Source organism: Amblyomma mixtum, chromosome 1 (genome assembly GCF_055824585.1).
Source record: "Amblyomma mixtum isolate Tamu chromosome 1, ASM5582458v1, whole genome shotgun sequence".
Lineage (NCBI taxonomy): Eukaryota > Metazoa > Arthropoda > Arachnida > Ixodida > Ixodidae > Amblyomma > Amblyomma mixtum.
This window is the reverse complement of record NC_143012.1, coordinates 319,157,460-319,174,502: the sequence shown is the minus strand read 5'-3', so window position 1 is coordinate 319,174,502 and position 17,043 is coordinate 319,157,460. Positions and strand designations below refer to the sequence as shown.

The window sequence follows — 17,043 nt, the reverse complement described above, 5'->3', positions numbered from 1 at the left end:
CTCCAGTGATGACGTCACGTGCGGCGGCGCTAAGTTTCTAGCGAAGAAGCCGTTGCTTCAAGGATGAAAAAGAATGTCGTCGAAGGTGAAGCTCATGAAGCATTGCTTGGCGGCATCGGAAGACGCATGGCAGCATGTAGACGAAGGCAGTGGATATCTAAAATGTAAACAGTTATGACATCACCTCGAGTTTCCCCGCACTCCGCCAAAGCAGTGAGGAGAAGCCTGAAAATCGTCGTGGTTTTAATCGGAGATCGCGTCGCCATTTTAAATGCTAGCGCAAAACTACTCAGCATGCATTGCCAACAAGCTTCATAGATTCGAATTCTCGAATAACCTCGAATTGTCAAAAAACCATTTCACCCTCCCTTTAACATAAGTTGAACCCTTTTCGTTAGCCTCCCCGCTTCCGCCCCAAAGGTGAGTTCCGTTAAGATACAGCTGTTGTGTACTTTTCTCTTGAGGGATATTGGTAAACTGCCATTCATGACCTGAGAGAACCTGCCAAATTCGCTCCGCCCTTTGATTTAATGAAATGCTTTCTTGTAACCTATGAAGGCTACATATAGGCGTTGGTTGTATTCTTAATTAAGGGGTTCATTGATAGCGTGAATTATTTGCTATGGCGGTTTCATTTTTTCACGTGCTAATTGCAGACAAAAATATTTGATATTAGCACGAGCAAGAAATAAAACCATAACATGTTGAACTGATATAAAGCTGCCTACAACCAAACCCAGCCCCGCTGTTCCTTTGGCGTGTTCAGTTGATGAATTTCTTACACACCGTTCAAAAGAAAAACTGTCAGAATTTGAAAGAAAACAAAAACAAATAACAATATATTTCTTTCGCTAATATTGATATTGCAGCCTACTTTCTCTTACATCTGCCTTTCTGTGCACAAGCTCATACTGTGTCAAGGTAAAAAAGATAATTTCTTTAATAAACTGAACATGAAATCTTAGTGGAAATGATCACACCAAATAAATATGTTCGCAGTGGCTATCTTTCCTCAGCCCCAAATTTAATTTTGACCTCAACTACATGATCACTATATAAAATGATTTGCGCCGAAGTCTTAAATGCCTCCTAGCTCTGGACACGACGGTTTCGGAATGGCCTCCAACGAAATTAAACCTCTTCATATCAGACGGAAAACTGCTCGATTAATGTTTCTTCATTCACTCATCCAGGGAAAGTTTGGAATTTCTTCTTCACCTTATGTTACACCTTCGACTACACGAAAAACCCGTCACCAACATTCCCATGCCCTAACACCATATTTTGCAAAAACAAACTCGTTTAAATACTCTTACTTTCCGCGCACAATAAACGATTGGAATGCACTGCCCAAACAGATTGTATCAAGTGATAATTTTGAAAATAATCTTAATGAATTCTTGCGTGCAGATTGATGTGTAATGTATTTCCTTTGAATTGTGTATTTCCTCATTTGTGTCATGTGTAAACCTTTTGCCTATGTAATAACTTATGGCGCTTGTAATTATGTCTTATCTGCCCTTCCTGCTTGGACCACATGAGGTCTGCAGTATTATGTAAATAAATAAAAAAAAAGTGAACGAGGAATAACTTGATGAGCGATTTTATTCGGTGATTTTCTATTCGGGAACTTTTTCCCTTTCTCAGGGAATCTAAGGAGTAAAACAAATATTTACGGAGTTTCTGAATATTTTTAAAGTAAAATTTCCCCTTTTTTCTACATCGTTGGTGGAATTTTCCGGCTGCTGCAGGAAAATGCCCACAATTACGCCATGATTTCTAGGGTTTACCGTCCCAAAGCCACTCAGGCTATGATGGACGCCTTAGTGAAGGGCTGCGGATAGTTTCGACCACCTGGGGTTCCTTAATGTGTACTGCCATCGCTCAGTACAGGGGCCTCTCAGTAGCAGAAATCCGGGAAAGCGCCCAGCAAGTTCCACTAAGCCTAGCCTATAGCGCTTCAGTAGAAGCCACACAGTCCTTCCTTTATTTTTTTTATTTTTTAGATGTATAGATAGATGATTATTAGCCTCCCCTTTGCATCGGGATGGTGACAGGTGTCATTTAGCCATTAGTTCTTAGGGTGCTCAATATCTTCGGATTAATTGCCAATTTTCTTCCTATTACTAAAATACTCTTTTGACTTTCTCCACTAATCCCTTAGTCGTCTTTAATTAAGTAGTCTTAATTAAGCACGGCCTGGCTTCCTAGTGCTTCGCGGATTTCTGGGGCGACATCATGCATTGACGGTTAGAGGGTCTTAAATTGGATAAGAACATGTTCTATCATTTCCCTGTCTCGCATGCAGCCGCAGCAAACGTCATTCGTGGTGTCAAATTTTTGCCGGTAAAACTTCATCCAGATCTGGCCTCGAAAAGTAAACCTTTCCGTTTGGAATTGTCAATAAAGTTTTCACTTTTAATCTTCGATTTAGCCGTCCTACAGGGAACCAACGTCGGTTTATCCAGCATTTTCTTTCGACAGTGTTTCTGTTTCAAGGTTTTCTTACCACCTGTTTCTTCCCTTTGACGTTTGTATTTATTAGCAAGCCATCTAGTTCTTCGCCTGTATGCAGCATCGATAATGCATTGGTATAAGTACCTGAAAATTCTTGCCACCCATCGTGCCTCATTTATATGCCTCAACCGTTTTTCATACTGCACCCTACTTCGTTCAAAGCTAAGCGCCACGTGGTGGAAGTTTAAGGAACTAGGAAAGCTTGTCTCGAATTGCTGGTGAGAGTATTTCGCATCCATCGAAATGCGACCCCCGCGGCTGGGATCGAACCCGCGTCTTTCGGGTTAGCAGCCGAGCACCATAACCACTGAGCCACCGCGGCGGCCCACAAAAGCCGACTGTTTCGGGACTGAGGGAATTCAAGGTTCCAGAATGGGACATCACTCATTTTCTTAAGTTTTTCACAAACAAATGACGTAATACTAAAGAGGCTTAAACAATTCGACAGTTGTCCTAGGAAGGCTGTCTCGCTACAGAAATAATTGTTAGGCTTTTCAATTTCAATTATTTTTAATATCAATTATTCTGTTTGGATATAACACAAAGAAACGAACGTGAAAAAAAATTGAACGGTTTTGCCCTTAAAAAGAAAGAACCCCAAAGCCACCAAGCCCTCCTCCCTGTTGTGAACTCAGAGAAACTTCAGTGTTGCTATATGTACACTTAATTATCACCCCAATTCACGAGCGGCGGTTTAGGGAGTATGTTACGGTGCGTCACATGCAAGCAGGACTCATGAAAGTTTACACTATACTCAGTTTTGTTAGCTGGATTGGCGTGAAACATGTTGAAATACATCAAGTTCGGTGTTGGGCTTCGGAATTACGAAACTAGAATGCTAGCTTCTACTACAGGAAAAAAAAAAAACAAATACTAGGTAATCAGGCTTTGACACAGAGTAAGGAAAACGTTCGACAACTTGCCAGGCTTCGTCGCACATGTAGCAGAACAAGGAAGTCGACAGAGCAAGGAATAGACTGAAGGGATTCAGCGGAGGCGTGCCTTTCGAGACATTCGTTTCAAACACGAAGATGAAAAGCCTCTCGTTTCCGAGAGTGAGTTCACCAAAGAAATGTAGCCGTTAAACATTGCGACAGGAAGCACTTCTCAAAGCTTTTTTACGGCGGGCTGAGGAGGGACGTGCCGTTACTCTGGTCATGGCGTTGCAGTCCCTGTACAGCCTTGCAGTCACCGCTCTACTGGGGCTGCTGAATCGACGAAGCATGGAGTAAAGGCGCAACGAATTTACGTAGCAGAAATATTATCCACGTTGTTGGCATTGCGTAAAAAAACAGAAGAAAAAAACAAACAGCTCCATGGCTTCGAGGCTGTTTAAGCCTGTTGTGCTCCTAGGAGTGGTACAGGCAAGCACTATGTACGTGTACGTCCTTCCTTGTTTCTTGTGTCCCGTCCTTTGCGCTGCTCCACCACGAAGCACTATGGTTTCAATTTCTTTTTATCTTGCCAAATCTAGCCAATGTATACTGCTTGCTCCTTTCCTGGACGTTTTTTTTTTCTTTTGTCCTGCTATAGGGCTGAAACTTTTTTTCTTCTTATGGTAGGCGAACAAAAAGGAACAGCGTGTCACAAGGAACCCGAACGATTCGAGAAAGCCATATGCGTTCAGTGGAGATTTGTAATATGGGCCATAAAGGCGATTGTAAGCAATTCACTTCGGCGCATTTTTACTGTTATACGTTTCTTATCAGCGCTAAAAGCTGTAACTTCGTACCGCTTTCGTACTGCTTACTCGTAGTAATGCAACTGAGAATTTGCTTCCATCCAGTCAGAAAGCCTACCTTTCTTGCCCCTGGTTTTATCTTCTTGGCTTATCCAGTCGCATGGTCCTCTGAATGTTTTTCTACCGGAGACCTCGCACAGACTAAATGACCGAGCTGTATGGTCGGATAGTCGTCTCTTGTGTACAACCCCATGTGCTAAACGAAAGCGGGTGGTAGTGTATGCCAGTGTTCCAGTACATATAGGCAGCAGTAAAAGGCTGTAGCAGCGCTACCTTTATTCAAGTAAATACTCAAAATGGCCACCGCGTTGGCTCAGTGGTTAAGGTGCTCTGCTGCTGACTTGAAAGATGCAGATTCGATCTCGGCCACTGCGGTCGAATTTCGATGGAGGCGAAATTCTGGTTTGGTTTGGTTTATGGGGTTTAACGTCCCAAAGCGACTAAGGCTATGAGAGACGCCGTAGTGGAGGGCTCCGGAAATTTCGACCACCTGGGGTTCTTTAACGTGCACTGACATCGCACAGTACACGGGCCTCTAGAATTTCTCCTCCAAAGAAATTCCAGCCGCCGCGGCCGGGATCGAACCCACGTCTTTCGGGTCAGTAGCCGAGCACCATAGCCACTGAGCCACCGCGGCGGCGGAGGCGAAATTCTAGAGGATCGTGTACTGTGCGATGTCAGTGCACGTTAAAGGACCTCAGGTGGTCGAAATTTCCGGACCCCTTCACTACGGCGCCTCTCATAGCCTGAGTCGCTTTGGGACGTTAAATCCCCATAAACCAAACCAAACCAAACGAAACATATACAAGGCTACAATTTGGGCCATAGTCAACCAGGATTCACATATGCATGCATTCCCTGTGGATGCATTCCTTATAGGGGATGCCAAGGAGCGCTGAAGAAGCTTGGGACGCAAGAAGGCGAAGGCTTCCTCTTCTAAGCGTTATCGAACACAATTGGAGAACCTGCGTTTCTGAATTGCGTTACCACCAGCCATTCCAGCTAAATGAAACGAAAAGGAACGTTGCTCTTCATATAGCTTCGTTGATTTGATCCTGGAGTGAAATTTGGGAAGCAGCATGGGCGTAGCATCTATTTAGAGACTAATTCGTCTTACGCATGTCACTTTTCTTGGCACTGCACCATGCTGCGGCGGCTTAAAAACATCCCATCCGTTGTTGACTTCAGGTTCATCACAACGTTTAGCCCAAACATAAGGAACAGCATTTGGAGAAGCTAATAAACTAAGCTCATTTACTCACTCCTTCTTCAACCTGGCGCCCGCCGGTCACCCTAAAAATGTGTCCGTCTTTAGTCACTCCTCTCGCTCCACCCCCCCGCTCGCTAAATAGTGGCAGTGACAGCTAAATCGAGGCATTAGGCGCAATTTACCACGTATTCACCGCGGTCAGCGAGGAAATTCTGCGAGGTCCATGCGTGGAGAAAGAGCAGCGCGGAGCCGTGTGCAATCGTTACTCCCGTGTGCTGCCTCCAGTCTGGGCTCCGTAAATAACAACCCGCGCACCGATCTGTGTTTGCACTGTGTGTTGGGGCGTGCGCTCGCGTTTGACTGTGTGTGCGCTCGCATTTGGGTGTGCGTGCGTTCGTGTAGGCTACACGTGCGCGTTTCTTCTTTGGGGCTTACAGCGGTCGTTTCGATTTGTGCTCGTTGCCGTGGCTTCTTGCCTGACCAGCAAGATGCCACCTGCGGCCCTCAGTAGCTCGCTGCAGCCAAATTTGTCGCTGCAGCCCCTCACGCAGCAAGTGCGATGGGTGCACCCCTTACAAATATTTCAATAGACTGCATATTAACAATCACCATGAAGAGCCCTGTGAAACAGCGAGAACACTCCCCATCCCCTTTATCTGTGAACGTTCACCATGAGTCGCCCACAATTCGTCCACTAACCGCAATGTTTACGGAGTGCCTGCGAAATTTATTTGTTTGGGTGCTCAACGAGTGCCTCAATGGGGGAATGAAGGCCCAGCATTCGTTATATCCTGAGAGTTGAAGCGAAAGTGCCCTCTTAGAGAAAATTCTTGCCCAGAAAAATAAGGAAAAAATCTGAGGTGGGAAAAATTTACAATTAATTGACCTTCAGAAAGCTCCTGCATACATTCGTAAGTAGAATTGTTGAAAAAAGGATTTTGTGTTTTATATGGAAATAAGTGCAGTTTTGAGGCCCGAATAAACACTCTGGGTGCGTTACCAATGTACTATACGTGCTTAAATAGAACACGAAGTGAAATTTTAGTGGGTAATGCACGCAGATTTGCGATTTCAAGGCTGCCTTTGGAGGTGCGGTGGTTTGAAGGAAATGACTGCAGGTTTCTTGATTAGGGCAGTTCAGAGATTGAAAAATCGTAGAATGAAAGAAAAAATCAAATCGAAATTAAAAAAAAACACATACGCAGATTACAGCGGGTGTTACCCAAGGCATTCTGAAAGGTGTCATCTAAAAAGCAGGAAGACGGGGCGAAATGCAACGAAACGTTGATAAGTGCAAGTGGTGCTCGTGTGACGACGAGGATAAAGAAGAACAAGGGTTTAAGCTGGCTTCAACAGCATTTGAATACAACTTGACCTGGGACTCAAAATTTCTGAATTTGGAAGCCGGATCCTCAGCAGGGGCCACTGGAATCTTGCGCGGAATGTCTGACCACAAGTATTAATAAGTAACGCAGTTTGCCCACGTACAGACGCGCTTATTGTTTCACAAGAAGCCCACAACGCTCCTCAGAGTACATATACACGTCCAACTATTGTGCTCGCCTAGTAAACCACTCCCCTTATATGGATTTCATAATTTGCGCCAACAAACAGTAACACGGCAATGATTTTCGGTCTGCCACTTCCCCGAGCTTCTCTTTCTTCAACTTCATTTGATTCACAGAAGTCTTCGTGTTGCTCCAAGCTTCATAAGAATAAAATCTAACAAAATTTATCTGAGTGGTTGTAGCTGAAACAAATTACGAACGTACCGAAATATGCTTCATGTCAGAGCATTAGTTTGTCAGCCTGTAAGTCAGATGCTTGTATCTGAGTATCGTCCCAACCGTAGGTTTCTGTGAGCTGCTGTAAACTTCGATTACAAGGTGTAACAAGTGTCACCCACACATGATCGACGGTAGTGTAATAAAGATTAAAATAATTTATGCGCTCCAATGCACAAAAAATAATAGCATTGAGCATAAGACATTCTCCTAGGGGCATGACATGGCAGCTGCATATCGAGCGCATGGTCGAAAAGCGAGATTTGTTCAGTTCGCTTTCAAGTGTTTCACAGATGAGCACTGTCAGCTACGTAAATGAGGCCTAGCGTAATCCAGGCGACCCAGTGGGTAACATTTTATGGCAAGTCACACCTTCCTGTCGAAGACAGGGTTGTGATAAAACATGAAAAGCTTTTATGCTTCACCCATCACCGAAGAACAAATAACCCTGTCTGCGCGGACATGCTATGAAGCAATCAGTTATCATCGCTGCATTCCGGGAACTATTTTCTTTATGCGCTAGTTCATTCTTGCCGGGTAAAGAAAAAATATTTACGAAAGCAGGTTTACTGTTATGAACTTTTCCGCTTAAGTACTGTAAGAGAATGCTGGAGCATAAGGGCATGACCTTTACATCCATTAATGGGTGCACTGATCTGAAATGCCTCGTTCCTCTATATCGATTTTCTAGACCGTGCTTACGCTTTATGTCACAGTTCTGCATTTCGTTCAGCAAATGCTTACACTTGTGAACTGAAGGCTCTTAAACACATAGTGATGTTTAACAGCGTGTCATTGTTTTAATTGACATTAAGGTCTCCAAGAGGCGAATACTGGGCTGTTTCAAGTGTTCTTAAGAAGAACCGGGCCATTAGTGGATAGCAAATAGGCCTACCCAGACCGTGTTATGATGATGGCAAAAACATGATGATTCCCAGCGTTTCAAAAGTCGTGCAAGAAAGCAAAAACGCGAAGCAGGCAAGTTGAGCAGAAAGTTAACAGAACTGGACTTAAAGGTGGTACAAAGACAGGACTCAGTATCATTGCGCATGCGAGAATCAGCGATAATTTTATTTTAACTTTGCTAATTTCAAGTAATATACTCGGGACGGACGACCCACGCGTGCAGCCATCGTATCACTCAAGAGGTTAGCAGTTGACACTTCGGTGTAGAACGATAATCCGCACAAAAGAGGCTTGCAGTTTCCCGAGAACAGCTTTTACGCTCTTAATATGTAGGAGCATTCCATGCATTTAAACCGCAACCTCGATGCCTCAAAACTTCAGTCTAAGCACTAAAATGGGAGAAATGTCAAGAAAAAGAAGCGTTCTATACACTCGTTGCTTTGAAAAAAAAAAAAAAATCGTTAAGTTAACGCAACCAAAATTAGGTTCCTGGTCGCACCAGGACCAAGAATATAAGCTGTCACACTTTAATTAAAGGGTTCTCTATTTCTGCGAGGATATAGCGAGAAGAAAGAAAAAAAGGCAGAGCGGAAATGAGGTGAGCATCTTAAGTTCTGACGAAAACGCCGCGACCGCTAAGCCAACACACATCGCCGACCACGTGGAAAAAAGAGCGCCTCATTTCAACTGTCGCCGAAAACAGTGGCCGCAGCCGGCATCAAAACGAAGAAGCAGGCTTGAAGAGCTGAAGGCACTTTGTAATCTAGAGATTAAAAAGTAGAGGAGCAAAAAAAAAAAGCGAAGAAATCGAAAGCATCATCTCACCCTCCAGTCGAGAAAGGGTCGCAGCCTGATCGTCTCGCCAGCCTCTTCCCCAGACAGGCTATCATCGTCGAAGTTTGCGTTCGGGTTGTCCATCGTAGTAAGCTCCTGTCGATCGCCCCGCTTGCTGGGACCGGCCGAGCTCTGACGTGTGCGCGGTGCGATGCAGTGGTGGGGTGGCGAAGAAGCGCACAAGAGGAGGCAAAAAACGCGCTGACCCGACTCACATTAGGCTTAACGGCGGCGACGATAGCGGGCACCCGTACCGCGCGAAGTTTCCACCGCGACTCCTAGGCTTAGTGGCGGCGATGCTGGTGGCGGGACGGACGGCAGCGAAGCCAAGCATCACAGAAAGGAGAGCCCCCCGCTTCTTCACTGGTGTGAGAAGCCGCGTCGCCACCACTGCGGCCGCAGCGTGCACTGTAAACGCACCGCGCACACGGTGGCTCGACCGCGTCACGCGCGATCATTAGAAAGGGAGAATGCAGGCTCTGGTGTCCTTTTTTCTTTCTTCCGTTCTTTCTTCGTCCGTTGCTGCGTCCGCTTTGTTCTCCGCTGGCACACTGTGTCCTCGTGTACAGCGCGCGTCTCAATGCACATGAATTTCGGAGCGTCGTCTCGGGGCGCGCGCGGCGTCGGCGCAGACGCGAAGCGCGACGTTTGCCGTCTCCGCCGTGCGGCGCGCAGCGGCGGCCCAAAACAAACCAGAACCTGAGATCCGCCACGGTCGCTTCCGGTGACACCAGTGCGCATGCGCCGCCCAGAGGGAGGAGGGGCCGCCAACGTCACGGCTGGATCAATGATGCGCAGGGGATACGTACACCAACATATAGGAACCTTCATATTTTTCTTCCCTCCCGCTATCTTTGTTTATTTATTTACTTCCTTCCCAGTCCTCGCAGCAGCGGCGGAGTGTAAATCAATAAGCGGGGAGCCGAAGCAACGCGGCAAAAAACAAAGACGAAACAGAGAAACCATGCTTTCCTTCTTTCCACTAATTGACCACTGAGTGCCGTAGGGATGACAGAGCCGTTGAAAAAGTCGGCGAGAGAAAAATGAGGCGTGACAAAGTCTCCCGCGTTAAGGATGTCGATGGACGGCACCTGAGTGCTGCTCGAATCGCTTCGCACATGTACGGGCTGCAAGCGGGAGGAATGGAGAGACCGAGAGCGTAGGCAAGACATCCGGACGTCCAGCATTGTTACTTACTTTACAGGTTACCAGCGAAGAGACGCAAAAAGAGACGTCTTTGCACATGCTGTTTCCTTCAGGCATGGTGTATTAGTATTGGTAAAAAAAAAATAATGAAGCTCTTTCGTTTTCGCTCCATCGCTGCATCATTTTATCTGCGCAATAGCTTACTGAGCCGGCAATACAGGACTGTTTGCAGACCAACGCTTACGATACTGCTGTCCTAGAATGCGTTACGCTTTTCTTGCAATCGATATCATGGTTACCGTACTCCCGACTGCGAGATAGACATCAATTTTTTTTTTCATGTGTCCAGGAATGCATGGAGGCCTTCCAAGAATAAACAAGAAGAAAAACCATGATACCCCTGCCCGGCTTGGGTTTCAGATATAGATAGCAGGCGCGGCCGCCTACTCCCCCTTAATGTGCATTATTTTACAATCGATCAGATACAGGTATAGACTTCAGAGGCATCTGTCATCTTTTCCTCGGATGACATACACGTTTTGTACATTTCGCAGGTGCGGCTCTGGCGATAACGTTGCAGCACGTGTATTGTCATGACCAGGCTACTGCCTGTGCCGGAATCGAGTGAATTCTATTGTCCCCGCAAACTATGCGTTGATGCACCGCCTTCGTTGTGTTCTTCTGAGCGTTTCACCACGCAACGCTCCATGATACCTTCACTGAAGCAATGTTGACCATGTCGTGCGCAAATGACGGCATGGTTGCATCCCATTCACGCAACTAACATAGGGCATCTTGACCGCTTGAGGTCAGCGGGCTACCCTGACGAAGTCCTCGTTTCTATTGCTGAGACCTTGACTAGTAAGTTTAAGTCAGTATAAAAAAGATGAAACCCCTTGTGAAGAATCCAGACCTGCTGTAATGCCATACCTGCATAAGTCTCACACAACGTTAAGAAGGTAGCCATGATATATGATATTAAGGTTGTCTTTTCTGCGCCCACCAAACTGTCGTCACTTTGTTCCCGTATCTCTAAAATTAGCACAAAAAAGAAATATAATTTCAAGCACCAGAGAATGTTCACCAAATGCACAACCGATGTTGTTTACTCGCTTCCACTGTCCTGTGGCAAGGCCTACATTGGTCAAACAGGTCATGTGTCAGCGAGCGTACGAGGCAGCACCGCACTTCGCTGCAGTCAGACAACACAGCAAATCTGCCAAGACATTGCAACCACTGCAAAGACTGCACCACTCTGTTCCATAATGCCAGAATCATCGGCCACGGTAAAACGCAGATAGAACGAGCCTTCAGAACCAAGCAGTTAGGAACTGAATGCGTCAGCGACAGCTCTGTCAGGTTCACGGCAAAAGAGTACAGTTTCATGAATGGGACATAGGTTGCCACATGCAATCTTCGGTCGCTTAATCATCTTGTTGTTTCGATAACGTTTGTGGTTGCTCTCGCGCATCTGCGCCCTGTTCTGTAGTTGGCAATTCACCAAGTAAAGAATATTTCAGTCGTGTTTCCAGCGTTGTCCTGTGTACTTCTCCTGCTTGTGAACGCGTCTTTTCCGCTGGTTTTCTACTTATCAAGCACCAACTGGCCCAACAAGCTCCGCTTCTACAATCACTTAACTCATTTCCTTTTTTCTTCTCTTTCGCTCCTCGTACATTATCCAAAAGTTAAAAGTATATTAAGAAAGATAATAGCTGAACTGATACACTTCTGAGATCTACTTGATCGCCATCGAACCATTATATTATGCTCTGATGAATCCGTTGATTTAAAAGGTACAGAAAACGCTGAAACTGTTCTGTTCGGTGTGACTGTTGAACCACATGACACATGGTCATGCAAGTATTCCTTTGGTACCCTACGTTTGCACTGAGTTAATGTAAAAAGCTTTCAAGTGAGACCATGTGGCCTGGTTTGCAATCAAAATGACCGCTAGTGCAGTACTGTCATGAACACGCAAGCTTCTGTGTTCTTAGAAGTGAATTCTGGTAGCCCCAATAACCACGAAGTTCTAATTGCATAAACTCGTTCATACACGTGGGGGAAGGTAAAAATCACAGGAGGATGAAAAAAGCTTCCAGTGCTCACGTTAATTAGAACTAAGCGTTGAGTTTTTAGTTTGGTTTCATGGAGTTTAACGTCCCAAAGTGACTCAGGCTGTGAGGGATGCCCTAGTGAAGGGCTCCGGATAATTCCGACCACCAGGGGCTCTTTAACGTGCACCGACACAGCGCAGTATACATGGGTCTCTAGCATTTCGCTTCCATCGAAATGCGACCGCCGAGGCCGGTATCAAACCCGCGTCTTTCGGGCTAGCAGCCGAGCACCACAACCACTCAGCCACCGCGGCGACTCCTTAATAGAATTAGCCGCAGTGAATGCGAAACTTGATTAATGTTCTCACCCCCCCCCCCCCCCCCCCCCCTATCTTAAAATGCGCCCGTTAGTTATCCCTGCCCAGCAATGTTTGCAAGGAAAAGGCGCCTGGTATTAGAACGGGCCCTTCTATTTCGGAAAAATCACTTTTTGAAATGAGCTTGCTCCCTGACAAGAAATGCGCAATCATGGTGCATGCCAGTACAAAATTAATTTTTGCTTCCCAAAGGCAAAGCCTAACTGTCAAAAATTTAAACCACACGGGGTTTCCTTCTATGCCGGGCGCGCGGCTTGTTATATTCGAAATCTCTTGAAGTAAAAAAATGACTCTGTTAAAAAATGACTCTGTTAATTCCTCCTTAGCCGGTTATGAAACTTCCATGGATGCTACGAGACCCACCTTCAAGCTTTAGAAGCCAACCGCCTGGGCTGTTAAACATTACCAGGGATTCAGAACAGAACGCATAGTGCCGCAAAACCCATCGTCCTATTACGTTCTGTTCTGTAGCCATTCAATCATTTTCTATGTCCCTATGTTTCTTACGTCACGGTTGATGCCAAACGCGCTATCTTTGAAAGTTCAGAGTCATGCGCCACGTGGTGGCTGCCAAGGAAACTGACAGTTCTTCTCTCGAATTCCTGGTACCCCTTTTGACAAAGGAACTGCACGAGGATGCTCAATTGGGCGAGTTGGAGTGGATGAGCGCGAGAAAGACAAGGACGAAAAGCAAGATAACTAGTGTGTTATCTTGCTTTTCGTCCTTGCCGTTTTCGCGCTGTTTTTGATATACATGCTTTCGACAAAAGGTGCACATAATGGCTGTCCAGATGCTGTACTGGGAGGCTTCGGGCTGATACTGAGCTCCCAAGACTTTTTGCTAGGTAAGTGGGGTGGGCGATATTCTTTCAAAACTGTAGCGTGAGAAGCTTCCAGTCTCCCCCGGCCCGTCAAGCATCGGCGAGAGAAATTTTCACCCTCCAAATGTGCTGTAGAGCGGCATCTATTTTGTGAAAAGTGCCAATACACTATCGCGCACTGCACAAGAACATATTCAGAGGACTAATCACACACAGGGCAAGTACAGACAGACTCTAGACAAAATTATCATAGTAACATATAGCAATATATAGCAAAACATTAAGCATATACACGTGCGCACTAAGGCCTATGCTCGGTGTGACTGTCAAATAAATACCACGGGCTACATCGCGTCCAAATATTGAAGGTCTTTATCGGCAAGTTTATTGGTTTATTGGGGTTTAACGTCCCGAAGCAACTCAGGCTATGAGGGACGCAGTAGTGAAGGGCTCCGGAAATTTCGACCACCTGGGGTTCTTTAACGTGCACTGACATTGCACAGCAAACGGGCCTCTAGAATTTCGCCTTCATCGAAATTCAGCCGCCGCGGCCGGGATCGAACCCGCGTCTTTCGGGTCAGCAGCCGAGCGCCGTAACCACTGAGCCACCGCGGCGGGGCCGAAATGGAAGGAATACTGACAACACGACCTAAGTTACCTTTTTTGGGAGCCAAACATATTTCACACGGCGATCATGAAACCGGATGCGAGAAAGCTGCTATTTCGTATGTGTGGTTTTGTAAGGCGGCTGCTGAGTGATGCTTCTTCAAGGCAGCTGGCCTTCGCATTGCGTCTTTCAGTTCAATGCCGTCGCTTTTTCGCTCCGTTCCTGTGTGAGCTTGTAGTGGGTCGAGGAGTTGTGGTTGGTGGGTGGCGCTGGGTAGTACTATTGGAGAGTCGAGCTGGCTGTAACTCCTGGAGAGAGCCGCTTGGGTGGAGAGGAGGCGCATGGCAAAGGATGGTGGAAGGTGGGTGGGCATCCTCCTCGCTGGGCTGGATTTGGGTGGGTGACTGGTGGGCGTTGCTCCTGGAGGGCGGAGGCTTCACTACACGTGGCTCCACACAGATAGCACCGGGATTTTCACCAGGTGCCACTGTTACTGCTATATCATCAAGTAATCGCTTATATTATTTCACGTCCTTACTTATTGCTGTGACAAAAGAGTCTTAAGGTTGCAGTAAAAACAAGCTGGCGTCCGCACGAGCTGCACTGGACAGCCACTACATCTCGTGCGGATGTGGAGCCTCAACTGTTCCACGAGAATATCGACAGACTGGCAGTGACCATCTTTATTCTGTTTGGTTGAAGCTCGAGACATGTGCGTCCCTGTCAGATTCATCCACATTAGCTCATTACAAGTGATAATCCTGTCACTGGCGTAAAAATATAACCCCAATGACATACTTTCCATAGCTGTTGATTGTAACCAATTCTATAACCAATTTTGTAACCAAAAGATACCTACCCTTTTGGGCCTTTGCGCCTACCTGGCTATTCTTGAGAGTACCTGTATCCCAGGTCATACAAGATCGCTCTATGGCCTAAACTCCTGGTGAAGAACCTGGTTATGACCTGGTGTGTCACAACGAACACCTCTTTCCAAAATATGGCAGTCTTGATGCTTCAGGTAGCATAACAGGGTTCTCGCGCAGCTTCCACCCTCACCGTTCGACCACGTTCTTGCGTGTCAACCGCGGTAATACAGGACGTACTACTTACGCCGCTATGAACGAGGGTGGCGCTGGTGAACACTCTCAAGGTTCGGTTACACTACAGATAAATACCCCTGAAAGCAGACGATTGGACAGCCGTCACCGTAACTTAGTTGGTAGAGCACCGGACGCGAAATTGGAGGTCGTTGGTTGGATGCCACCGGTGGCTGTATGGTTGATTTTATTCTGTTTTAATTATCCTCTCAAGAATAAAAAACTACAGTATTATAAAAACAATAAAAAAAGACATCCCCCACGCTCCTTGGTTTCGGTAACTGTTGGCTTCCGTCATATGTGTCATAACGAGCAACTCTTTCCATTCTCTTGTCTGCTGATACAAAGGTAATAGGTCTGCTTCTGTGTTTTCGTTGTTTTTTTAGCTGGATGTACAAAGAGGACTCAGTACGAACTTAAGCAATATAATATGGAAAAGACATGGGAGACAAACTGGCAGACTCTGCAACCGCGGCCCCTGGAGTTATGAAGTCAGTTTGTTCTCTCGCCGTGACATCAACCTAACGAAACCCCGTAGCTGGGCCTATACCTCTAGGTCACGTTTGGTGGAGGTGTGGCCCTTCGGGGACAGCCATGAAAGCCCGGCTCCCTGCTCTAAGAAGCACGTGCTCGGCTACTCCCTGTTTTTCCGCGAAACATTTACAGCTCTGTCCACCCAGGCCAGACAAGCTGCGCGCGTGACATCAAGGTTAAACGGAACTCGTAGGCGGAGACGGGACGTACCTGTTTGTTCAACCCAGTATTCATTTTGTATAGCCCACAATATGCTCGAACCAATTATGTTAAAACGCCTCATTTGCACATGCAATCTAATTTCTGAATATAAAGCTGGCGACTTTGTGCCAAGTATATTGCCGGTATACAGGCGGTACAAGGACGAACAAAACTGAATTTCGAAAGCGGTTGCGTTTTGGATAAAAATTTGCATAAATCACTTTTGAGCTTCTAAGGCGTACTCTTCAGCTTTGTGTTCTTTATGCTACTCAGAAGTAAAGAAAACTTCTAGTGGCTCTATTAGCAGTAGCACTAAATACTGTGCGTCACGTAATGATATTGTTCGAGCAATGTTGCCTACGTTGGCTTGACTACCCAAGCCTTACCAGCATCTTTTGCTATCGAATAAGCCAATGCGAATCAGCTCAGTCGTGCTGATGGCGACGAACGCAGTTTACTAATCAAAATCCGCTTATAAAATTTTCAGTTGACGCTCTAAGTTATTTCGCAGCTCAAGAGAGGCAAACTAAAGCACTCGAGGCTCTGAAGGTGCCTCTAAAACCCCATCAAACGTGGTAAGACCTGTATGCCACGAACGTGAGGCAAACACGTTTCACGAGCAGCTCGATGCCCGAAGTGGTTGGCACACAACAAATTCCACAAGCCTTGAGGGTCAGCCAGATGTGACCAAAACCTCACATGCAGCCAATATGTCAAAATATAATATTCCATTGTGCATAAATATTTGTGCGCACTCGGCATTTGGCAACTTGTGTGTTTCATTTTTTATTTCAATTCCTATTCTTAAGCAAAAATACCTCTGCCAGCTTTCTTCGCCGCCCTTTGGGTTGAAGTCCGTAGGTCAGCATCCAGTCGGTTGCACGTCAGTGTCACCGCTGAACATATTTGTAGACTATTCCCAGAAACAAAATTTAAATTGAATTCCTCCTTCTACGCAATTGCGGCTCAGAATTCTGTAGCCGCACAGTGACTATTGCGTCACAAGACAGGCTAAGATGACATGCCGTATGCAAAAACCACAATCGAATGACTGCTTCATCATTTTAATTCACTGGAATTCTTACACCATCCAACACAAACAGTCGAAACGGAGAACTATTATATCGCAAACGCTGATGTCTTGCGCAATCCGCGATATTTTTCCTTCTTTGCTGTAGCACTGAAACCTTTAGATTGCTCCTGGACACAAT

General features: G+C 46.0%; 1 protein-coding gene across 5 annotated transcripts in view; it reads right to left on the bottom strand.

Moving 5' to 3' along the window:
- The window catches only part of LOC149372630 (sodium- and chloride-dependent glycine transporter 1-like), a 143,894-nt gene that overhangs the window by 36,130 nt on the left and 90,721 nt on the right, over positions 1–17,043 (bottom strand). Inside the window, exon 1 of one of the 5 annotated variants that reach the window (XM_089567158.1) lies at positions 8,984–9,678. The exons of the other annotated variants lie outside the window; for them this stretch is intronic. Within the exon in view, the coding sequence (XP_089423284.1) occupies positions 8,984–9,076 (93 nt within the window). The 5' untranslated portion in view covers positions 9,077–9,678. Of the gene's footprint in view, positions 1–8,983; positions 9,679–17,043 lie in introns of those variants that run through there. 5 annotated transcript variants of the gene reach the window in all.